This window comes from Sorghum bicolor, chromosome 6 (genome assembly GCF_000003195.3).
Source record: "Sorghum bicolor cultivar BTx623 chromosome 6, Sorghum_bicolor_NCBIv3, whole genome shotgun sequence".
In the NCBI taxonomy this organism is placed as follows: domain Eukaryota; kingdom Viridiplantae; phylum Streptophyta; class Magnoliopsida; order Poales; family Poaceae; genus Sorghum; species Sorghum bicolor.
Genome location: NC_012875.2, coordinates 54,403,076 through 54,428,538, shown reverse-complemented (window position 1 = coordinate 54,428,538; position 25,463 = coordinate 54,403,076). Strand labels below are relative to the sequence as shown.

The following is a 25,463-nucleotide window of genomic DNA, read 5'->3' as shown; positions in this document are numbered from 1 at the left end:
ACGGTCGGGCGAGCGGACTGGCGCAGCTCCGGCGGGCGCGGCGGACGGCGCAGCACCGAGGCGGGCAGTGGCGGCGGGATGAGCTGTGGTCGCGCTCGCGGCGGGCGACGGAGCCGCATGCGTGGTGAATTTGTGTATGATATGTGATTGACGCGGGGCTGAAGATGTGTAAGGTCGTGATCATACTTCTAATCTGGACCGTTAAATCTGCAGGAAATGTGCTAAGAGTGGTTGATCTTGCAGGTAAGATTTACCTGGAGAAGATTTTAATTATAGTAGAGATAGATATTATAATTAGAAAACGAAGACATGACCTGGGCCTTGTTTAGTTCTCCAAAAATTTTACAAATTTTTTCAGATTTTCTGTCACATCGAATCTTTAGACGTATGCATGGAGTATTAAATATAGATAAAAATAAAAACTAATTGCACAGTTTGGTCGGAATTGACGAGACGAATCTTTTGAGCCTAGTTAGTCTATAATTAAACAATATTTGTCAAATACAAACGAAAATGTTACTATTCATATTTTATAAAAATTTTTGAAACTAAACAAGGCCCTGATGACCATATACTTTTCCCCACGTATGCACCGAAGTGATAACTGAGAGAACACGGCAAGTGCAGAAATCACTACAGGGCCTGCTAGTGCTAGGATTGCGATTCCACTGCGACGAGAAGATGGAGATGGAGGTGCCCTCCTCTCAGGCTCAGCTTTTCGCCCGTCAGCCGATTCCTGTCGTGCAAGTCTTTCACGAGATGGAAATTGGAACTGGAATGGAACGATTCCACTGCGCTGGCTGCTGCCTACCGTGGAATGCCGCCGCAACGCCGCGGATAAACATAAACAAACCGGTGGCCGGACGGAACCATTGGAAGCTTTTTGCAACGCCAGCACGGCACCAACCGTCGTTGTAGTAAACCGCCGCATTGGACGCCGCCCATTCAGTGTTGGAATTGGTATCCTACCTGCACGAACGTAGCCGGTTGCCTACTACTAGTAGCCTCCATGTAGAAGAAAAAAAGAATTGTCATCAATGAGCTGAGGTCACCGGGCATACGTCACTAGTACTACGCCAGCAGGGTCAGCATCTCCGACATCATCAGCATCTCAGCAATCTCCCCAGCCGGCCGTCTTCTCAGTCTCACGGAGATGCCATATTGCGCAAGCAGCACTCAGACTCCAGCTCTTGGATCCGGCGATCGGCCGAGAGCAACCTCCATCACAGGTCGGCAGATTTGATGGGGGCCTCTCGCCGCGTCAAGCTCTAATCAAGATTGCACAGGGGGTGCTAGGCCTAAGCTACCGGCTAGCTCCCGACCCTGACCCCGACCCAGACCGGGGCCGCGAAAGATCGATCGAATCGTGATCGTGAGGCAAGCCGCAATCCATGGCCGACCGAATCGCCCTGCGGCTCCCCCACAGTCGATGTACGTGAGGTCCTGAACCGTGGAACGCCGGGCGGGCCGACCGGCGCTCTGTGTTTTGCGGCTGTAGCGTGCGATGCGTGCGTGGGGGCGCGCGCCGATATTTTTCTCGGCGCTCGGCTCAACAACCATATGATTCGCGCGCGCGCCGATCACACAAAAAGGGTTGTTGGCCATCGTCCGGTAGTGGCCGCAATCGTGATCGAGGGTACGGTGGCGCATCCGCTGCCGCACATGCGGCCATGCGGGGTGGGCACCGCCGAGGAGAGCGCGTGTCGCCGTGTCGGTGCCTGTGGCCTCCTCGGTGCGGCTCCGATCCGGGACGGCGACGGCGATAACTCGTGGAGCCGGACGGCATGTGTGTATACTGTAATAGACTAGACGTCTCGTGTGGCTGGATTATTTCCATCGTTTTCGGAATGCGATGCGTGGCGGATGACGGGCCTTTGGAGGCCGGGTGACGCCGCATGCGTGCGTGTCGATCGGGCTCATCCTCGCTCTACCGGCGCGAAGGGCTAACTGCACGCTGACGTTCACGGCACGACGGCGACCCGTCGTCACTCGTCGCGGCCGGGATAGGAGGCTCAGGTGGGATAGCTAGGCACGGCGAGTGCTCTAGACGGAGAACACGGGCGGCCGGCGCCGGCGCCTGGTGGCGGCAACCGACAAACCCTGGTCGGCAGCCGACTGGAAACCTTTGTTGGGTCGGCAACCAAGATTAACCACGCGGCAATTTTCGAGCTGGATGAAGGTGATCAGGCGTGTCGTTCTCTCTCGGTCGTTTTCGCTTGTGAGATTAAAGCCACAACTCGGACCAGGATGTAGTACAACAGCGAATGGTCGCGGCTCAGTTACGACTCCGACAAACCAATGTGGTTCACCTGTTCAGTCAATCTAGTACTCCTAAAATATTTGCCACAAGACGCATAGCGGTGCCGCGCCACTGCCACCACCGGCGGATGCCTAATTGCCTATAAAAAGAGCAGCAAATGGAAGCAGCATGGTATCACCAGCACCAAATTCGCCATTGCACAAGTTAAACAACCACACAGCAACTAGTAGCAAGCTAGTAAAATTTACCAGCTGCACCAAGAGAGCTTAATTAGCTCACGGTAAACATATCATCATGGCCCCAGCCATTTCCAAGCCTCTCCTCAGCGATCTCGTGGCACAGATCGGGAAAGTCCCATCGAGCCACATCAGGCCTGTGGGAGACCGCCCGGACCTCGCCAATGTCGACAACGAGTCCGGCGCCGGGATCCCGCTCATCGACCTCAAGATGCTCAACGGGCCGGAGCGCCGTAAGGTGGTGGAGGCCATCGGCAGGGCCTGCGAATCCGACGGCTTCTTCATGGTACGTACTGCTTACGTGGTGGACGTACGTCACCGGTAGCGGACCTTTTTTTTTTGTTGAAAAAGAAGACCGTAACGGACCACGACGAACCTTAATTATGGGAAGGAATTAACAACCAGACTGACAGTGGTTAGCGGGAATAATACGTGAACAGGTGACGAACCACGGCATCCCGGCGGCGGTGGTGGAGGGGATGCTGCGCGTGGCGAGGGAGTTCTTCCACCTGCCGGAGTCGGAGCGGCTCAAGTGCTACTCCGACGACCCCAAGAAGGCGATCCGGCTGTCCACCAGCTTCAACGTGCGCACGGAGAAGGTGAACAACTGGCGCGACTTCCTGCGCCTGCATTGCTACCCGCTCGAGAGCTTCGTCGACCAGTGGCCGTCAAACCCGCCATCCTTCAGGTGACCATCCATTCTCAACCCCAGTCGTCTCTGAATTTGTGTTTTCTCTGCTGCTGACTTTACGGCTTTCTGATTTTTCTCTGAATGGTGTCTTTGGTCCCCGTTCGTGCCAAATCAACTAGATGACCTGTTAATTTGTCAAACTCAAACTTTTCCTTTTTTTTTTTCCTTTTGAACAAAAGGAAAGGACTTGTCAAACTTGAAATGAGTACATGCTCGTTCGACGCTGACCATTCCTGGAAAGCATGAAAAAGACAAACAATCGAACGACTGTCACAGAAAGTCGACCATTCTGTTGTTATTCCTTCACCGAAAAACACAGCTCGATCGAACGCATGCAACATGTGCAAAGTTGACAAGTCATAACGTGGTGTGGTGGTAGCTTGACATTTGACACTTTTGACAGGCAAGTGGTGGGCACCTACGCGACGGAAGCGAGGGCGCTAGCGCTGAGGCTGCTGGAGGCCATATCGGAGAGCCTGGGCCTGGAGCGGAGCCACATGGTGCGCGCCATGGGGAGGCACGCGCAGCACATGGCGGTGAACTACTACCCGCCGTGCCCGCAGCCGGAGCTCACCTACGGGCTGCCGGGCCACAAGGACCCCAATGCCATCACGCTGCTGCTCCAGGACGGCGTCTCCGGCCTGCAGGTGCAGCGCGGCGGCCGATGGGTGGCCGTGAACCCCGTGCCCGACGCGCTGGTCATCAACATCGGAGACCAGATGCAGGCACTGAGCAACGACCGATACAAGAGCGTGCTCCACCGCGTGATCGTCAACAGCGAGAGCGAGCGGATCTCGGTGCCGACGTTTTACTGCCCGTCGCCGGACGGGGTGATCGCGCCGGCCGACGCGCTGGTGGACGACGCCCACCCTCTGGCCTACCGCCCTTTCACTTACCAGGAGTACTACGACGAGTTCTGGAACATGGGCCTCCAGTCGGCAAGCTGCCTCGACCGGTTTAGGCCCGGAGGATCCATAGAGTGAACATGCATGAACAACGCCGGCCACGAGCAGGAAAAAAAGAAGAAAAAACTATGCAAAACATTGTTTTCTGCGGCATCTCACCATCTGACTATGTGAGCATATGCCAATAACTGGATCTTTGGATGCCCCCTTTGAACTGCACTCTTAGATTCCCCTCGGGTCCCACCTAACAATTGAAGCGTGAGGCTCGTCGCAGTGGCTCTCTTCGAATAAGAATGTTAGGCTGACAAATTCCGCTACAAGGTTGATTTGTCCAAATTCTTATTAGCAATATTTTTTTATGAATTATCACAAAGTATAAAAATAAATATACTTAGACACGTATGTGCACTTTACCTCTATGAAAGGTCACATGTGAATCGTACCCCACCTTTGAAAGATTGCGCTCGAAGATTGACATCGTCTATCACTAAAATAACATCATTAAATTCTGAAATAATTTTAAAAAAGTTCAAGCCTTCATATTAAATTGAAAGCTTGAGTCCAGTAGATAAGTTTCACCAAAAGAAGCCTAATTAGCTGAGCACATAGTATTAAAATCTCTTGGTTCAAAAAGTTGTTTTTCTACCCTACTAATGCCCTAATATAAACATCGCTAAGTCTATCCCATATAATTTTCCTCACTGACATGACTTTCCTCCACTCACCTCAAAAAAATATACCTAACATACAAAATAAACCATTCAGATTCTTTCTCAACTTTCTCCCTTCTTGCTCACTCAAATCCCACGATCAGGATCATGTGTATGGTCCTCCTCACCTCTCTGCTATCTCCAACGCTCGCGCCTAGCCCCTACACCCGCGCTCTGCAGCCACAATTTGATCGCTGGGGTTGTCATGTTTTTTTCCATCTATTCTTCCATGCAGCGACTCCGGATTAAAAAAACACGCAACTTCCATGGCCACCTCGTGGTACCCGGCGTGGCTAGGTTCCCCAGCCACCGGGACGCCTGATCTGAGTGTCGATGGCGCGGCGGCGCAGGGCGTACGCGATGCGATGCCTCGACTCCCGCGCGGATTCATGTTGTTTCTTCTCCCGCGCACGACTCTCCCCACGTGTGATCCTCGATGCCAGCAATGGCATGGTGGCCGCGGGCACCGGCGCCGCTAGGGGCCAGGTAGGAGGTAGAGGTGGCGGGGACTGGCCCTCACTGCTTCTCCGCAGCGCGGCCCGTTCTCACCAGCGCGCTACTTCGTCGAGGTCATCACCGGCTACGACGAGACTGACTTGTACAAGACTTGGCTCTGGCCTCTGGGTACGTACATGCTCCCTCGCAGGCGGCTACACTCCTCTGCATGTGCACTGCGTGCAGGAGGGTGACCAAGGGTAAAATTAATTTTACCCTTAAGGGCATATGCTCTCACTCTCCCACCCATTGGATTCGCTTTGAGAAGTGTGCAAACACACATCTTAATGTGAAACTGCTTTGAGATGTGTGTTTGCACACTTCTCAAAGCGAATTCAATGGGTGGAAGAGTGAGGGCATATGCCCTTAAGGGCCTCGTGCTCTGAATCCCTGGCTCCGCTGTTCGCTTACGTCCTTCCTCGCTGGTGATCCATGGGATGTGTTGATCGATCTGTGTCTCTGTGTGGCAGCGTGTGTGCACTTGGTTGGTGCGTGCCAACCAAGTCAGCGTGTCATACTCCTACACAATGGCATACTACAAAGAGCTGCTGGTACGGGAAGGCGAAGTTTTACTAACTTGAAAGTACAAGAAAGATTGCTGGGACAAGCTTATTACACAACACAAGGAAATGGTATGTCAGGAAACAAAACCAAAAGCAAATAAACTTAGTTCAAGCAAAGCCCTCAAACGTACGTGCAATACATTTCCTGCCTTTACTGGAGCTGCTGGGTGCTTCTGAAAAGCTCCAGGCAGTGCTCCTGGTCCAGGCTCCTGCTCCAGAACTTCTTGTAGTACTCTTCGTAGGTGTAGCTCCGGTACACGGGCGCGTCCCCTTCGCCGACGAGCGCCGCCGCGGGGCTGATCACCGCGCTGTTGCACGGGCACAGGAAAGATGCCACCGACATGCGCTCTTGCGCGGCGTTCACCACCGCACGGTGCCACACGCTCTTGTACGCGCCGTTGCTCAGCGCCTGCATGCATGCATGTGTATATAGTTAGCACATCGAAACCCAAAGGCGTCGATTCGAGAACAGCGTCACACTACGTACGTATACTACGCGTTACCTGTAACTGATCGCCTAGGTTGATGACGAAAGCGTTTCGCCGGGGGCTGACGGCGATCCATTGGTCGCCGCCCTTGAGGACCTGAAGGCCGGCGACGTTGGGGTCCTGGAGGAGGACGGTGAGGGCGTTGGGATCCGTGTGCTTCGGCAGACCGTAGGTGAGGTCGGGTTCCGGGCACTGCGGGTAGTAGTTCACGGCCATGTGCTGCTCCTGCTCGCCGAGGGCCTTCTCGATGTAGTCCTCCTCGAGGCCTAGGCTGAGGGAGATCATGCCGAGAAGCCGGAGACCGAGCAGCCGGACCTCGCGGCAGTACGCGCTGACTACCTCCCTGCCGAAAATTGGAACGGAAAAATAGCTAATGCCTCCATGCATGTCGTCAGTTCTCTCTCCATGCGCGTTAGAAAAAGGGACAATATGTTAGAAATCTCACAAGAATAGCATCCAGTTGGTAGATTATATTCAGTATAATTGTTGATGACAACAACTATTGAATCTGATTTTTTCTTTATGAATTAATTAGTTACCCACCTTTGCGGTAAAAAAATAATATATAAAGTAACCCCTGTAGTAAAATCACTCATCTCTAGCATTATGATCATCCATATATAATGCTCCTACGTTACCTACTCATACCTTTTGCATAAAAAAGGAAAACTACGCTCATGTCATTCATGATATATGGAAAAACATGATACATGGATGTCACCATGCAAAGCACACATGCATGCATGGAGCTACCAGCATCAATCATAAAAAATTCTTTAGTGAATCATACGCAAACACTACTGCATGCGGTCTCTTTGCCGAAGGCCCGAAGCCCTCGACAAAGTCCTATAAACCTTCGGCAAAGGCTTTAGTTATACTTTGATGAACCATGTGAGTTGCTACTTTAGGTTGATTGATTATGCTTTTTTTACTACAAGAGTGATTACTTTGACGAAATGACGGTCGCAGTTGCAAACTTTGATTATACTTTAACGAAAAGAGTGATGTGTTAGTTTGATGTTCTTGTTAGCAATTAGATGTTTTTGACTTGCATCGTCTCTCTGTCGAGCAAATTCAACAAAGTCATGCCCTCAAATTATCTAGTTGGTCTTAGTTAGTGGCGTGGAGAACCGAATCTTTAATTTACTCCATGGTTGGTGCCGTGATGACTGAAAATATAATGGCGCGCTCTTGAGAAGTGATTGTGGAAGTCCGAACATTGCCTGGCACGTTCTTGAGAAGAGTAATGGAAATCCAAACAATGCCTGTCACGTTATTGAAAAGGGACTGGAAGTCCGACATTGTTATATTATATATGGCTTAAAAAGGTTTGTAATAACCAATCAACCAATACCGTACCTGTTCGGCTGCTCAGTTTGAAAAGGTTATTGTATATTTTTTTATTCGGCATAATTAAGTCTCCCATTTCTCAACGTAGAAGTATAACAACTTTGCATTCTACTCAACCTAAGGTTTTCAATGCTCTACCAACGTGGTATATCTAATAAACCCTGTTTTCAAAGAAGAAATAGTATGTAAACCCTAATGGTTACGACGTTGAGGTCTTTTTAGCTAGAGCAGTTTTAAGTACTCTTCTTCAAGGAAAAATAATGATGACATCGCCACCTTAATAATTTGTTTGTGTCCTAAACTTTCAATCATAACACATTTTCACAGAGTGCTTATATATAATCCAAATAGAGTCCTCCTGTTAGTGCAAGACATCTCAGGCAGAGCACTATGGTCATCTCTATGGTGAAGGGGACATGTGTGAGCACGAATGCACGATAATAGAGTGGCAGAGGTGGCAAGTGCGGCTACTAGGGAGTAGGGAGCATGTGAGCTAGCAGAGGTGGCAAGCGCGGCTACTAGGGAGTGGGGAGCATGTGCGCACGACCAACAAGGCCCATGGACGAGGGTGGCTAAAGGTGGCAGGGTTGTATGTGGACATAATTCATGGTGGGTGGGGTGAGATTGATATAGCAAAAGTTCATGGTGATCGGTGACGCCCTTTGTCCTGGCACACCTATTTTCTCTATGGATACATTGTTGAGATGTCTTTTCCTATTTTGTGGGATCTTCATGTAAAAAAAATCAGTATGTTTTTAGATCGGCAACAATGAGGCTGGGATTGTAGCTCAAGTGGATGTTTGTCGTTTGCCAACGAGGTCAGGATGTTCATGAGTTCTGTCTCTCTTTGGAGTCACCTTGAGAGCTGCACATTGCAAGCTTATTAGGCGAAGTACGGACTACATACTATATTTCAGAGTATGATCATGTGCCTATGTGCATGCATGAGTGCTATGATATTGAGAATTGTCCAGGTCTGCCATAAGAAGTGAGAACGACAAAAAAAAAGAGATAGAGAGAGTATAATATTAGTCCTCACTCTTTTATAAAAATTAAATCATTTTAATTAGTTTAGTCTAAAATACACTAACACTTACAACAATGAATTAGTTTGATTAAATTCACCATGTATCTTGATACTATATTTATTTGATATAAATTGTAGTAATCTATTCTTATATATGTGAAACATAGTTAAAATTAGATAAATTTAATTTAGAAAAGTAAAACGACCTTACTCCCATCGTCTCTTTTTAACTGTAGTTCTCACATATCAAGAGGTTAAATGTATTCTAGTTTAACCAAATATATACAAGAGAGATTACTAATACAATACATAATAAGTATCATTAGACTAATTATTGTATATATTTTTTATAATACATTTATTTAGAGATACGGATGTCACTAATTTTATTTATAAATTCAGTTAAACTTATGGCATGATAATTTAGACGACACTTACAAAAGAGACGAGAGTACGTTTTAAGATGAGTACTGGTACTTTGTACTGGTATCTAGAACCAATAAATAAAGATGCCGCACTATACCAGCTGGCCGAGTGCTAGATGACATCCAAAGCGAAAACTGAAAAAAGTTGTCGGTCACGTAACACGGTACGGTGTGTGTGCTGCGGGGAAACGATGATCCTCTTTAGGGCTAATTTGGAAACTCAAATTCTCTTTAAATTCCTAACTTTTTCTAGGGTGAAAAATCTATAGATATAGAAATAATTTTAATAACCATCTAGTTCTTCATAGAGGGGTTCCATCTTTAGCTGGGCCTCACCCTTGTTTCCAAATTAGGCCTTAATTAGAAACCGGCGTCTACCACCAGTAAGTGCGCCCCGGCCGGTACGGTCCATCAGTGATTAGATATTTACACGCAGTGTGTCGTCTTGTGTGATGATTTTCTACAACTATAGTATTAGGCCTTGTTCAGTTCACCCAAAAATCCAAAATTTTTTAAGATTCTCCGTCACATCTAATCTTGCGGCACATGCATGAAACATTAAATATAGTTAAAAACAGAAATTAATTACATAATTTACTTGTAAATCACGATATGAATCTTTTGAGCCTAGTTAGTCTATAATTGGATAATATTTGCCACAAACAAACGAAAGTGCTACAGTATCCCGAGCCAAAATTTTTTGCAAACTAAACAAGGCCTTAATCAAGTAGTAATCATCCCCCTGCGATCTATGCAGAGACAAAAGCCACGTCCTAAACCCTGCTGATCCGACGTGCACATATGCCTGTTGTGCGCGCCCCTCCCAGCCTCACAGGAAAAAAGAAGCATGTCGTCGGCTCAATTCAGTAGTGTGCTATATATCCCTGGCTGCAGCTGGAACCGCGTCGTGTTACACGTTGCTGGTGTGACCGACGACGACGGCTCTAGATAGCTAGCGAGCATGTAAACCTGACAATGATTTGGGTTAAAATCGGGTTTTTTTGTTTGATTTTACTTTTAGGTTGTATTGGTTTGGATTGAAACAGGCTGAAAACGTTGTTGGGCCAGTTTGGTTTGGACCCTATTAAAGTGGGCTGAACTAGTTTGGCTGTAAATAATAGAATTTACAATGATTTTTTATTCTATCTATTTATTTTTTTGCTTTTGTTTATGGCTAAATATAAACAATAGCATAAGGTGCCGGTGAAATGGTGGGTTGGAAATGTATTTTAATGGGTCTAGCACATAAGTGGTATGGTTTGATGTGGATGATTGAAGTCATGGTCTAATTTAGTTTGGATTTGACTTTCACATATATATATATGTTTTGGATTGGTGTGGGTTTGGTTTGGATCTCAGCCCACTGTCAGGTTTGCCGGATAGTCTCTCTAGAGCTACATAGAAATAGTGCTACAGGAGAGGATAACCATGCATGCACATGGTGGTGACTGGATGATGGGTATCAGCTGGTCCAGATTGACTGTCGGATATGGATGGTATCGTTATCTCTCTACGCTTCGGTGCAAACAGACCGAACAAATCCAGAAATGCAGCTATCTAGTTTCTAAAATTGCGCCATTCTCTCGGTTCTTCTTGAGCGCCAGCTAGTGCATGCCAAACCACACCACATGGGTCATTTGTCACGTCGGCCGATCCTGACCGACTTCTTTGTAAAAAGCAGTGAGAAAACACAGTTTTGTACTGTCAACGATAAAGAAAACCTTAGCCAGTAATGTTGATGGCCCGGCCGGCCGTGCTAAGCCACCGCCTATGGCCACCCCGGGCGCGCGGCGGGTCGGCTCCTGGCCAAAGTTTAAAAGGAATTTTTCTTGAGATCTAAGTAAATTTCGGTAATTTAATAGCTAAATATTTTCGCATAATAAGAATCGCCTGGACTCCTAACAGCTTCTAGCTTTTGGATACTGGTGCTGCTGGTTATTTACTCCGAGATTCGACCCTGCTGTTCTTGTATAAAGGTAAGCACATGTGTGTGTCCACCATTTGAACTGTTTTTTTTCTCATTTAGAATGGTTAAAGTTAAACTCAATGTTATAAGAAAGTCTGCCTCAGGCTCTCGCTGGACCGTCGTACACTGGTTTTTCTTGATCAGTAATCACATATGATTCATTATTACTTGAATGACCACCAAAACCAATGAAATTTATAGATGTAATTAAACAATCTATAACTACTAACATTACTAGAACACAACTAGATACATAAATCACAGAAGAATATCCTAGTAATTTTTTTCTCATAAATCACAGAAGATATCATTAACTACTAACATTACTATAACACAACTAGATATATACATATACTAAATATCATAATTTACTTTTTAGATCTTGACACCTCTATATGTAGCTCTATATAATTATAAAAGCACTGCAACATGTATTATTGCATCATCACGTCTTCAGTTTAGATTACTTTAGAAATAATAGCCAGGATGCATATCACTCCTACCAGTGTTTACAAATACTCTACGACGATACAGTCGTAAAGAAACGTTGTATGATGATAATATCGGCTGCATATGCATATGAGTGCACGTTTACTTTATCCTACATACATGCATGCATCTTCATCATTTATGGTATAATCTTTTGCTCTTTTTTTTAATTTGAGGCATTAATTGGGGTAGCGCATTTTATAATACAAGTCTATCACAATGTAGTGATATTTTGAGTTTTTTTCTTAATGAACCATTATAAACTTTTGTCACAAAATATGTTTTTATGTGTTAAATTTGGAATATGGTGCAAGCAGATTTTGTCGAAAGTTTCATAATAAAGATTTAATTTCTCTTTTTTTTGAATAAATATTTTCATAAAAAGCACTAGTCAAAGTTGGCTTTTAAAACTATGTAAGTACAAGTACGTATCCAAAACGTCACTTATATATTTATGAGTGCAGTGGCACTGTGCTGGCAGTGAGCATATAACAAATGCTACTATATAAATCTGTAAACACGTACGGGCCTTTTGCTGATCATCGTTAACTTTATTGGCAGACGTCGTCTTGATTACGGAAGCATACTGTGTCATGGTCCAATATAAGAGAACGGCTAAGAAATGCCATAAGTCTGCCTGCTATGACGACATGCACAAGTACTAAGACATAAGTGGTAATACTTGATACAAGCTAAGCTTACTTGAAGGATTCAGGATTGGACGGCCATTCGGGCAAGAACTCCTCCAGCGGGTGGCAGTGAAGGCGCAGATAGTCCCGCCAGTTGCGCACCGTCTCCTTGCGGACGTTGAAGCTGGTGGAGAGCCTTATCTTCTTGAACGGTTCATCTGAGTACAGCTTCTCCTTCTCCTCCGGCGGCAGACGGAAGAACTCCAGACCAACGGCCATCATCTTCTCCAGTAGCTCCTCTTCTATTCCATGGTTTATGACCTAGAAGAAGAACAGCATGCACACAGTAATTTCATGTACGACGACGTACGTGCTGACAAGGTGCCGAGACAAATTCTAAAGCCCCCGAAGAAATTAAGCTGCGTTGCGGAAACGCTGAAGCATGCACAGCGCCCAGGACAAAACCTAATTAACTATACATCATTTAAGGCGAGAGGCAGAGAGACCTGGAAGAAGCCATAGGTCCGGCAAGCCAGACCAATCTGGCCGATGACTCGTTGCTTATCCGGCGACGCGAGGTCGATGAGCGGGACGTCGCTGTCCGTCGTCACTTCGGCGAGTCGCGGCCTGTCGAACTCCGGCCGGATATAGCACTCCGGGAGGACCTCGCGACGCTCGACGGTGGACAGAAGCTGGCTTCCCATCGGATTGCAAGAGATACTATGCTTAATTGTTTCAAAGGTTGGGGAATGAATTAAAGGAAAGAGGATCGCCCACGGCAGAAGCCGGAGACCTAGCAGAGTTGACGCGCGCAGTGAGCGTCACGGAAACAACTGGCAAGGTTTGCTCGATACACAAACCGAGAGGATACATATATAGGCCTCGTTGGATCTATTAGTGTAGTTAGGAAGGTAAAATTAGCATGTAATAAAGATCAAACGTCCCAGCTAATAAACTTCCTAACAATTAGCTACGGAATTAGTAACAGTACAGTCCATTCAATGGAGGGGGGGGGGGGGGGGAGATTACAGGCACTAAAATCCATTAGCATAGGCAGGTCAGTACCAAAGTAAAAATTGAGAATATAATCATCTATACAGACAGTTAAGTGACCTTTCACAGGCGGGTGTACTATGTGATTTGCTTGCAGAAAAAAAATTGCGGGGAAAAAAATTCAAGATTTCTCATCACATCGAATATTTGGGCACATACATGGAACATTAAATATAGATAAAAAAAATAACTAATTGTACAGTTTTGCTGTAATTTATGAGACGAATCTTTTGAGGTTAGTTAGTCCATAATTGAACAATGATTGTCAAAAACAAATGAAAGTTCTATGGTAACTAAAAGAAAAAATTTTCCTCAACTAAACAAGGCCTAAAGGCACTAAAATCCATACCATAGCCAGGTCAGTAGCGAAGTAAAAATTGAGAATATAATCATCTATACAAACAGTTAAGTGACCTTTCACAGGCAGGTCTACTATGTGATTTGCTTATAGAAAAAATTTTGCAGATATTATAATATATCCACCGTAAGTAAAAGTCTTTCCATATAAAAAAAGCTCTAGGTGTCGCGCTGTCACTGTGGCTCCGTGCTACCGCTCGAGGCACCATGATCAGCTGCTACGAACATAGTGTCTACCTGGCCTAAAGTTGACACGACACGGCTCGATCCCAACCGTGATCGTGCCAGCCCGAAGCACGTAGCGGGCTGTGCTTGGGCCGACCCTTCGACCCGTGGATCGGCCCGACCCGACCCGCTTTTAACAGCAGGCACGATGTTGACCCGGTATCAGAGAAGTTGTGAAACTTAAAATATCAAGTTCTATGACTTGTATAGATGGCCATGTAGTCCGAGACACGACGGCTCGGCCCACGGCACGACATTTTGGCTCGGTCCGAGCACGGCCCGGCCCGGCCAGACCCGGTGGTGCAGGTCGTGCTTGGGCCGAGCACTGAGCCCACGGGCTGGCCCGAGTTTTAGGGGTTGGCTCGGCAACGGCCTGGTGCCACCTCCGCGGGCATTGCACAAACCGCTCATTTTTATGTTACATGTCTTTTGATGTCATTTCTATGATTTAAGACTGAGATTGTGAATCTGAGAAGTTGAGAGTTGTAAAAAATTGATTGTGGCATTATGTTGGTGAAGTGATCATTGTCATTGTGTGGTTATTTTGATATTTTTTTTACAAAACCGGCCTGTGGGCTGGCCCGGCCCGTCGCGCTACGCAGGCCGGCACGACATGAAGTCAGCCCATGGGCCCGTGCTTGGGCCGAAGGCCAGGCACGCTGGTCGTTGAGGCACGCCAGGCACGCGGGCCAAGTCGGCACGGCACGCTACGGCCCATGCCTGGCCCGACCCGGCCCAATGGCCATCTATAATTACTTGTGAAACTTGTGACTTTTGGTAAATGAAATATGATCTGTGAGTATATTGTGTTATATGAATTATGAAGTATAATGTCTGTGGCTTGAATGTGATTTACTTTGTTGAATTCTGTATTAAATTTGGTGTTTTTTATATAGCGGGCCATGGATCGGCCCGAAGGACTATTGGGCCTCATGCTTTTCCGGCCGGCCTGGCCCAATATCAGCCCACGTGTCATACCTGGGCCATCAGGCAGGCACAATGATCTGTAGAGGCACGACCCGGTGGCACGAGCCGTGCCTAACACGGGCCCGTACCGTACCGGGCCGGGCCGGCCTGGTGCTCATCTTTAACCTCGCGAGACCCAAACACCATGGCCCCTCTGCGCCACGAGCAGCCCCTGCACCATGGGTTGTCTAAGTGTCGCGCCAAGGACCTCGCATTTAATAACCTAAAAAATTCATTAAAAAGATCCTAGTATGTATGCACAAAAATTAGATGAACCAAAGTGTTTTATTCCTATTATGTTTTGGGTGATTTTATTGTCAAGAAGACATCAATAAATACATATGACTATTTATACCATACTTTATTAATACAAAAATAGATTGTTAACTATATAAATAGAGTTGTTGTGTTGTTTGTGGTTAGAGGGGGGCTGCTCGAAGAAAATGTTAAGAGAGTTAGAGTTGGTAGAGCCCTTACCTCCTACGGTTTCTACTTTGTTGGAGGAGGATGACCACATCCATACTGGAAACTACCAATGATAGAAAGTGTTTTGCTAACTTCATACAGATGGAGGTGACAGATGCTCTCGAGTCATTGAAACTAATGCCACTACCTTTGTGGTATGATCATGTTGCTGTCCGGCAAACCGAGGATTGGTTGGAGAATTTAAAATATGGTACCAATTTGGTCCACATATTTTCTAGCATATTTTTTTACATACATGGTATGTATATTTTAGTATTACTATACAAAATTGTTTACCCCATTTAACTCTATTTAAACACTGGATAAAAGGCCTAAAAACTAAACAAAGGATGATTGACTATTTACCGTTCAACGTTGAACAACTTGGATTCACAAAGCCTGATCCTAACAATAGCTTTTGATATGCTTCTCTAGCCTAATTGATAGGAATATATATCATCACCCGTAGCCATAGGGAACAAATTAAACCACAAAATCAATCATAGTGATGTTTATGTATCATAGTGGCAAGTAAATTCTTTGATGATGCAATTTTTTGTTTCTAATCAATAGGGAAAGGTTTTGTTTGTACTAGTGACATGCTTAAATTAGTTGTAGCATCAACATCAGATTGTGACAATAGCACTGTAAAACCATGGATGCTAACCACCACCAACCTGAACCTCTTCACATGGGAGCATATGCCCTAGAGGTTGGCGAGTTGTCTAGCATTACCAGTGCTAAAATCTAGCGAGGCGATGTGGGCCTAAGCGAGCTGAGTCTGCCCCTCTCTTCCTCGGTGTTGGAAAGGCCAATGGATCTATAGGTTGCGTGGGGGTGGCGCATGGCCGGTCGCGGTGCCCGAAGACAATCTATGAGGGACAGTCGGACCGACATGGCAGGTAACCAGATCTATAGTTAGGCACCTAGTCTGCGTGGCTAGCAACAATGTTGTGTGGCCGATGGCCAATTCACAAGGGGATAGCCAGAATGAAGTGCCTAGTGACCAGATCTACATGGTGATGATGGCTGGATCAACAAGGTTGGTGGCAAGATAGCGACACTAAGTAGAACGTGGTCAGTTGCACGCCATTGGCATGGACAATGATGATGCCTGCGAGCGCTACTCCCTCGCTAGAGGTGTTGTTCAACACCTTCTCCAACAGCCCACTGCATCTCCTCTGCTATCAAGGTCGTGGCAGGTTATGGCGCTAGACAACGGTGATATCTATGGGCATCATTTCTCGCTGGAGGCGTCGTCATATTCCATGCAAATCAGTGTGGCCGACAATCAGATATCATTGCAAAGAAGGCTACGGTGGGTTGCACGCCATTGGTTATTTTTCGTAATGACATGTATGTATAATTTATTAGGACTAAACATGATGGTTACTTTTGTTCCTTGATGGCACAAATATAGATAAAGTAATTTAGAAACAAGTTAGATCCAATGGTTATTGCTAACGGTAACGGTGATGATCACAGTCAAAATATGCCAAGTTTTCAATGGGTATATTCTTTTGCTACTTTAATTAAACAAAAATGGTATTATGTCCTTATTTTTTAGCACGTCTCTTGTAAATATACAAGAATTAATTCAGAGGTTCCAATTTTCTTTTAGATAATGGAAGAACATCTGGCTTCATCCTCACAAGTGGGAAATCGAACCAAAATTATTAGATGACACAAAAGTTGAAAGCGAAAACAAGAGGTTCAGGTTCCAATTAGTAATAGTAATACTGTAAGTCTAAAAATAAAAAATAATGCTCGATCCGAGGGACATATTATTTGTGATGCTAGGGTGATTTGCTATCATCATCAACTTATTTAGCGCATAGTTAGCAGAAAAAGGTTCATCTAGGCATGACGAGACACGTTGAAGCGTCACTCGGCAACGTAGCTTAGTGAGCTTTTATTACAAAGAGAAAGTGCACCCGATCGTCAGGTTGGAACTAGTAGCGCATGCATGGGCATCCACTGGATCGCCACACGTATGGCTTAATCAGCTAAAGCAAAAAATTTGCAAACGCGCTGGAATATAATAGTTCCCGGTAATTTCAAGTAAATTATCTATTGTGTTTGCCTGTCGAGTAGACGGCTACTACAAATTGTTCTATATCTGGTCTTTACAATATGTGTAGATCATACTAGAGTCTATTCCTAATCGTGCGGGATGCGTCAGTGATCTACTGATCTCCTATATTACTATATAATATGCCATTGTGCAAGTACAGCACTGTAAGCATTACATGACTTTATTACTATACAATATATCATTGTGCAAGTACAGCACTGGCAAAACTTTGGTTTTGATTTTTAAAGTACACTCATCAAATGATTATTTACACCCTTCCGATATATAGCACTGCATTTGCCAGTGCCGTCGCCACCACACAGCTGCCCTCCCACACTATATTACCTCATCGAGCCCGTTCACTTGTCTTATAAGTCGTATTTTTCTATTAGTCAACAGTATTTTTCTCTCATAATAAATTAGTGAACACTACTTTCAGTCACAGCTTTTCAGATCAATGAATAGGCTGCACTAAGGATCTAAGCAATGAGCACTTAAGAATTGAGATAGTAGCTAAGAGAGCCAATGTTGGCTCTCAAGCCCCGCCGCCACGCGTTGATCCACGTATGAAACTGTGGATCTAAGGGGGACGCTAGAGTCCAGATCTACGTTGAGATGGTGAAGTCGGGGACAAATTTGTGAGGATGCGACAGAGTAGGTGTTGCAGAGGAGAAGACGAGGAGAAGGGATGGGATGCAGTAGAGCATACACGAGCGAGGGAGAGAAAGGGCACTAGGGGTTGGGGTAGGATGGGGAGAGTCGGCGGGGCAAGTGATTGGAGTCTATGATAAGGTACCATCAGTGAGTCGTGTTGTCTAAACATGTCTATGAAGATGATACATCACATAGACGCGTTTACTAAGGACGAGTCTATGATGAGACAACATCACAATGCAATCTCAAGTGATTTTCATACAGACACATATGTGATTTGCAGTCATCGTAGACGCAAAGAGTGACACATCCAACCTCGTCTGTAAATTGAGTTAAGACGCATCTGTGATAAAAAAATTTGACATAATCCAATCTCCATAGTTTTTTTTGGGGGGAGGCATGAGTTCTTGTATTACTTACGTATTCCATTGGAACATGTCACTAATAACTGCAATTGCCATTAGAGACGTGGTTCGCCCAATGACCATGTGTGATAACTGAGACGTGTGCCAAGAATATGTGTCTTCAAACAGACGCTTCTTAATCCACGCCACTGGATACCGTATATGGTTTGTGCAGTTTTGGCATAGTTGCCCGCCTTTAAGACGACGAAGTTGCAAAAAAGATTTCACAAGGTATACAATATTATAGATAATTCTAGCTAATTTCAGTATAGAACGTGTAAATTGCTTGGCCTCATAAAAAACTAAATATCTTTCAAATGGTAAAGCAGGGAGCTGCACATCAAAAAGAAGCGCCCAAACATTGCACATGTCCAAGCTTTGAATTATCTGAAGGAAAAAAAAAACATTTTCCACGAAAGTGGTTATCCTATTTTGTCCTGTACCTTGACCATAAAAGAAGACACAGTTACCAAGGTCATTGCAACTTGCGGCGAATTCCTGCTTCTAGAAGCTCTGTACGTACGAGGCGAGACCGGATCAAAGTCGCCGGGCACGTAAGCTTCAGCTCGTTATTAGCGGCTCCGACAACAGCATCACGACTCGCGTCGACGTGCACGGCAGCGAGCCAGACGGCATCTTGACCTGCCGCCCCGCCCATGCGTTGACGCACCAATTCGAGGAAAACGTACACCGCCCGCCGGCCGCCGTCTCCCACACAACACGTTCGATGCCGGAGCAGTGAAGCAGAAATGCTTGGCGGTGCTCGGACGGCGAGCTTTTTGGAACCATCGCTCGTTGCCGGGGACCGCATGCATGCAGTTCCAGACATACCTGGGGATGGTGGCTGGACCCGTACTTGCATGGGTCGCGCGCTTCCGAGTGCCCCCGTGAATCACGCTTGTGTGTGGACAAAATGGCCGAAATGAACCGAGGTTTTCAGATAGAAATTCTCATCCTCTGGTTACCGAGTTTTAAAGGACGACAAAAGTTTTACCATAATTTGTATTAGACGAGGAAAAAAAGGTTTTAGTACAAGAAAAAATAGCAACTCACATATATGTTTCAGCCAGGATCGAAAGAAACACCAAAACAAGATAAATAGCCTGAAACTACTTCCGAGCGAAACAAAAATCAACTAAAACGCAGCCCACTAACAAATAGCAACAACAACAAAGGCCTCCTGGAGAAACTATGTTGACTAACTCGAGGACGTTTCTAGGAGCCATTGCCATGCATGTTGTATTGGCTGATATCATCCTTGCATAAACTAGCTGCTTCTCTTGGTCTTTTTGTCTTCTGTTGGAAAGTTCTTTTATTATGCTCATTCCAAGTATGCCACCAGAAATATAAATGATTCTGTCAAACATTTTCATTGTTGCCTTGTCAAAGGTGTCTCAGCACTTTCTCCAGTAATTATAGACAGAGCCAGATTGATCGATATTCCTGAGATCGACATACCCAGTTTTATGCCCGCTCTTATATATGTGTCTACCTGGTTGCTTGTATTTACTTCCTTCAAATTTCGATATATGTTGTTGCGATAGATAGTAAGATGATGTGATTGGTGGATAGAATCAAGTTGGCTGTGAGGTTTTCCCATAGATGGTTGGTTAAAATGATGGAAACGGTGAATCCTACCTGGGTGGTGGTGATGATATGAGGTGAAGATGCTTCTTGTTTTCAATTCTTCTTTGGAGACATAGGTTGGAGTGAGAGGATAACCGGCGATGTGGTGCACTGGTTGAGCGAAAAACCCCGAACATGGTTCCTGTGGTCGGTTTGAAAAGAGTTTAGGGATGCTATAAGCTCACCTCTCAAACCCAACTCCTTCAAAAGTTCAAAGGACAACACCTTCTATTTTTGCTATTTCTCACCTCCAAATGAGCTCAACAATGATGCTCAGCAGCACTATCGCAAAGATGAAGAAAAATATTTAGGGATTTCTTTTTAAGGACGGTTGTATAAGAGCAACGCTGTTGTTAATGGATTTGACAGACGGTCCTTGATAACCTATCTCTTTTAGAGACGGTTTTGTAAGGACGATCGTCCTCAAAAATCGTATTTTCAAAGGCAGTTCTTCAACTAAATTGGAGCGGTTTTTCTTAACGGAACGACCCCTAAAAATTGATTTTCAGCAACAATTATGAAGCTACATTATCTCTGACCAAGGTTAGTGATGGCACCCTAAGTTAACCGCCTATGATAGACTACAGATACCGAGCGAAAATGAAGGGGCGGTGCCGGCCGGACTGTCGGCACAAGAGAGCGTCACATCGGGCCGTCGGCAGAGTGTGCTGTTATTAACGTTATTACGCTGGACTTTCGGTGATCCGGCAGCTGTTAAAAGCGTCGTTTCCGGTGAAGAAAATTGACTATGACCGGAAAGATCCAGGGAGGGAAGTGTAGATCCTGAAACGATTCTATAACGTATTCGGTGGCGTCTGAGAATGCAAGCGTTGTTACCTACTTGGACGCACATCGTAGACCTGATTTTCACTATTCTAAGGCTTTGTTTAGTTTTTTTTCAAAATAAACACTGTAGCACTTTTATTTGTATTTGACAAATATTGTCCAATTATGGACTAACTATGTTCAAAACAATCGTCTCACAAACTACAGATAACTATATAATTATTTTTTTATCTATATTTAGTGTTTTATGCATATGCCGTAAGATTCAATGTGACAAAAAATTAAAAAAAATATATAAAATTTTTGGAACTAAATAATGCCTAAAGAAAGTATGAATGGGCCTAGTGCTAGCTGCCTAGCTCTCAGCAAGCGCAGTACTACGGTATGAGACGGCTGGAAGACTTCTCGCATCTCGACCCTGCCCAGCAACTATGAACAGTGTTTTTTGGGCAGGCTCCATGTTTCCGGGCTCGTTCTCCTGAAAGTGTGAACCGGTGCCTTCTAGCCTGCTAGGCTGCTTGACAGAACCAAGGCATCTATACCAATTACAGCCCCAAGTCCAAACTCGCCAAACTCACGAGCAAAAAGTCTAGATGATTTTTCTGTTTTTAATAATAGTTTTTTTTTCTGTTTTTTATCTTCTTTATACTTTTTCAACGCCACATCACATGTGACACAAGAAAATAAATAAAACGAAAAACACACGGATCGAATACGAACGGATATCACTGATATCATATTTGTTTTCATATTTTTGGTCAGATTCGAATTCGAATACAGATAATGTCAACATTATCGCATAAGATACGATTGGATGTCGACATCATAAATATACGATTTTTGGATATGGATACGGTATCGAATATTAAACATTCGGACTCGGATACAGACAGATTTCAACCCCTCTAAACGAATTCGGCCTCGAATACGGTCGGAAAATATCCGTACCATTTTCATCCCTACATATAGGTCACATGACAGCTTCTGGAAGATTTTTATGTTTGTTATATCTTCCACTTTCAGAAAATCAAACTCTGGAATGACAAAAACAAAATGACAGCACATATCCAGCCAATAGGCAGCTTACAACAAAAATCAAAATGAGGAATGACAAAAAAAGGCAGCACATATACAACATAGTATATCCAGCCACTAAAAAGGGCTTACTATAGAAAATCAAAATCTGGAATATATATAGAAAATCAAAATCTGGAACACGTGATGATGCTGGGCCTGAAACTTGCTTGTTTTCTTCTCACAGGCGCAGGCAGAGGCTAGCGCAGAGATGCCTTGGGTGGGCTGCCGTGGGGAGGGGCTGGACGGAACCGGGGAAAGGGCCCGGATGACAAATCTCCTGTCGATGTGGCAGGCGACTGCAGACTCGTAGGGAGATCCACGAACTCGCCTTGTTTAGTTCAAAAAATTTTATAAATTTTTTCAGATCGGAGTCAGCAAAACTGGAAGAGAACAAAACAAGAAATCTGCTGAAAGTATATTTAGAAATACCGTATTTTTATACCTCCAATATAAACTATCATCGAGTAGTCGGATTTTTTTTCTCTTCATACTCTAAAACTAAACATCTTACTCCTCAACTCTATTTAAATTACCTTCCTATCTCGTTTCGAGAGAAGTTTTGTCTTTTTTTGTTAAAAAAACTATGGTAAATAATTGATAATGTTTTTAAACCACAAAAAATGTCTCCAACTTTCTAAATTTTTGAAAACAAAACATAAGATACATTGGGATATTGATAATACAAATTAAATATTTAGAGCTCATGAAAATATACATAAAGTTTGATAATTGAGATTTAGCTCTAGAAAAATGAGAAAATATACAAAAAAATCTAGAATTTTTTTCCAAAATATTCTAAAAGTGTGTAAACATGTTTTAAAACTTTGCATTGCAAAACATGAATACATTTATGTTACGCATTCATGCTAGTTGTGTCTTTTTTTTGTTGCGGAAAGTTTTTAAAATATGTTTATACATTGGGTAGAAAGTTTTGGAAATTTTTTAGGATTTTTTTCTATTTTCTTAGAGATAAATCTAACTTCTGAAAGCTTCTAAATATATTTTTCATGAGCTCTAGATATTTTCTTTGGATTGGACATATCCAAATATATCTCTAGACTCTAGGATTTTTTTTGGAATTTTTAAAGCTTAGAGACATTTTCTGCGGTTTAATAGCTTTATCAAGTATTTACCATATATTTGTAACTGCCTTTAAAATATTTTTAAAATAGGGTATAGAGCCTGTGCCTCTGCGAGTGCCGTGCAGGGGCCGTGCAGGAGCAGTGCATGCCCACGGCGGCATTGAGCCTGTGCCTCTGCGAGTGCCGCCGCTCCAAGTGACCGTGTCGCCCGCGCCGCGCGCAGAAAGAAAGCCCTCGGATCCGTGGCGGGCGAGCGAGCCTACGGCGGCACGGCCGTGGCCGTGAGGCCAGGCCGTCGTCGGCTCGTCTCGGCTCTCGTGTCTTTTTGCCGACGGGGAGGGGAGGGGAGAGGACGGCCGGACCGGACGGGCCAAAAAGATGCGAGAGCGACGGGTGAGAGACGGATGGATGCGCGCGGCGCAGCAGCAGAGGGAGCGCTTTGCGTGTGCCCGCCCACCGACGCGCGGGACCCGCGCGCGGCACGGGCTCCGCCGGACGGCATGGCGTTGGCGACGCCTTTTGGCGCCCGACGTCTTGTCGCCGCTCGCCGCCCGCCCGGCCGGGACCCTCCTCTCGCTGCTGCGGCGGGAGCCGGGAGACGTTGACAAACAAGACTACTGTAATCGTCGGTCCCTGTGCGTGCGTGCGTACACGTCACTGCGATTTCTCCTCTCTTTTTTTTTTAACCGTGGCGGAAGCCCGATCGCCTCCACCTCGATCGATCCGTCGATTCCGTCCGGCCACCGTGCGGTACACCGCGAGTTCCGCTCCTTCAGAACCCACGGTTTCGAGCCATCACCCGAGCGCCCTGCACGGAACTCCTGCTGGTGGTAGTGGGAGCCGGGCGCTCGTCGCTCCCCCATGTCGAGCCCATGCGGGCATGCCGCCCTACAGCACCGCACATGTACAGTACAGTGCGACACCCATCCGCCCCCGTGGTTCCGAGCCGGAGCCGCCGCCGTGCCAGTGCCAGGCGCCGCTACGTTTTTTACTGCTCGATCGCAGGCGTTGAAGAGCTGCGTGCAGTGCATCGCTCCCTGCAACTGGAACCAACGAAACAGGAGACACCCACGCCGTGACGGGAGGAGCGCGCGCGCGCGGCGAGGGGCCGGCATGCATGGGCGCGTGGCCTCGGAGCAAATGCGCCTGTCCGGGCTCGATCGATCGATGAGGGCACTCGCCTCGCTACAGCAGCGCAGATCGGTGGATGGAACGATCGAGCGCGTGCTGTGCCAGACGGTGGTGCACCAACAGTTCGTCCCATTACCTGTGCGTCGCAGCGTCGCTAGCTACAAGCTCCAGCAGCGATCAGTGATGATGCACTGGCTATACTCTACGTACGATACGTACGTACGTACAAGTAGAGGACCCGCCGGCCGGCCCGAATGGAGCAAAGCATATTATAAAAGCTCGTCTTCTGCTGCCCTGCCTGCCTCGTCTGTCGTCGCTTTGGTAGCTCTACTACCATACTGTGTACGTATGAACTGCGCGTCCGGTACTGTCTGCCCCTTTTGGCTCTCGAGCTCGGGCACTCGGCGGACGTCGATACAGGCTACAGACAGGCGAATTTATGAGACGTGCCATTTATGCCTGTCCATGCCGAATAGAACAAGGGCCGGTTTCAAAAAAAAAATCAAGATTCTTAATTACATCAAAATTTTAAACGTATATATAAAATATAAATAAAAATAAAAAATAATTTGTCTATGATTTACAAAAACAAATCTTTTAAACTTGATTAAATTATAATTGTAATAATTATTGTTAAATATAAACAAAAATATTATAATAGTTAGAGCAAAAAAAATATCACGAATAAAACAGCCTAATTCACGGCGGCACGAGAATTCGCCTCTGAGTGAGCTCCGTCCGGTGGTCCGGACTCCGGAGGCGTTGAGGCGACAACCATGGACCATGGTTGGACCGATTGCACCACGGCGAGTAGGCGTTGTGGACTTTACGGTACTTGGATCGTTGCACGGGCTTGCTGGTAGTACTCCAGTACAGTATATTATGAAGATGATTTGGTCGCGGATCTAGACCTGGAAGTTGTCACGGACAAAGCATGCATGTTTGTATAAAGCTAGTCCTAATCATGCGGTAACGCACTGTACATGCACCGACGTACAGCCGACGACGACGTGTCGAGACGGCCGCAGGCGCTTGGGCTCTGTACTACCGGTAGACGGTAGTACTGTGCTGATGGAGCCGACGTATTATTACGTGCTCCTGCATAGTACAGCACGCCTATCACAACATGTAAAGTATGCATAATGTACCCCCCAACAATTATTTATACGTTGGCCAAAACTTGGAACATCAGAAAATAAAAAATAAAAATGACAGTACTGCAGGAACCAACATTTTTGTGATGATGTGACGTACGGGAAAACAGCAGCATCCGGACACGCTGCGCATCTGCATGGCATGGGCGCTATGCCAACCGAATGCCGCACCAAC

The 25,463-nt window shown here is 45.7% G+C and overlaps 2 protein-coding genes across 2 annotated transcripts; one reads left to right on the top strand and one right to left on the bottom strand.

Moving 5' to 3' along the window:
• LOC8060435 (protein DMR6-LIKE OXYGENASE 1) lies at positions 2,384-4,509 on the top strand. Its single transcript, XM_002448337.2, has 3 exons — positions 2,384-2,782; positions 2,937-3,184; positions 3,591-4,509. Exons 1-3 carry the CDS (start codon positions 2,555-2,557, stop codon positions 4,168-4,170), a joined length of 1,056 nt encoding a protein of 351 aa, XP_002448382.1. The 5' UTR covers positions 2,384-2,554; the 3' UTR covers positions 4,171-4,509.
• On the bottom strand, positions 5,850-13,087 carry LOC8057682 (protein DOWNY MILDEW RESISTANCE 6). The gene is made up of 4 exons (XM_002446939.2): positions 12,741-13,087; positions 12,308-12,555; positions 6,364-6,691; positions 5,850-6,269 (listed from the first exon to the last, which is right to left on the bottom strand). Exons 1-4 carry the CDS (start codon positions 12,936-12,938, stop codon positions 6,012-6,014), a joined length of 1,032 nt encoding a protein of 343 aa, XP_002446984.2. The 5' UTR covers positions 12,939-13,087; the 3' UTR covers positions 5,850-6,011.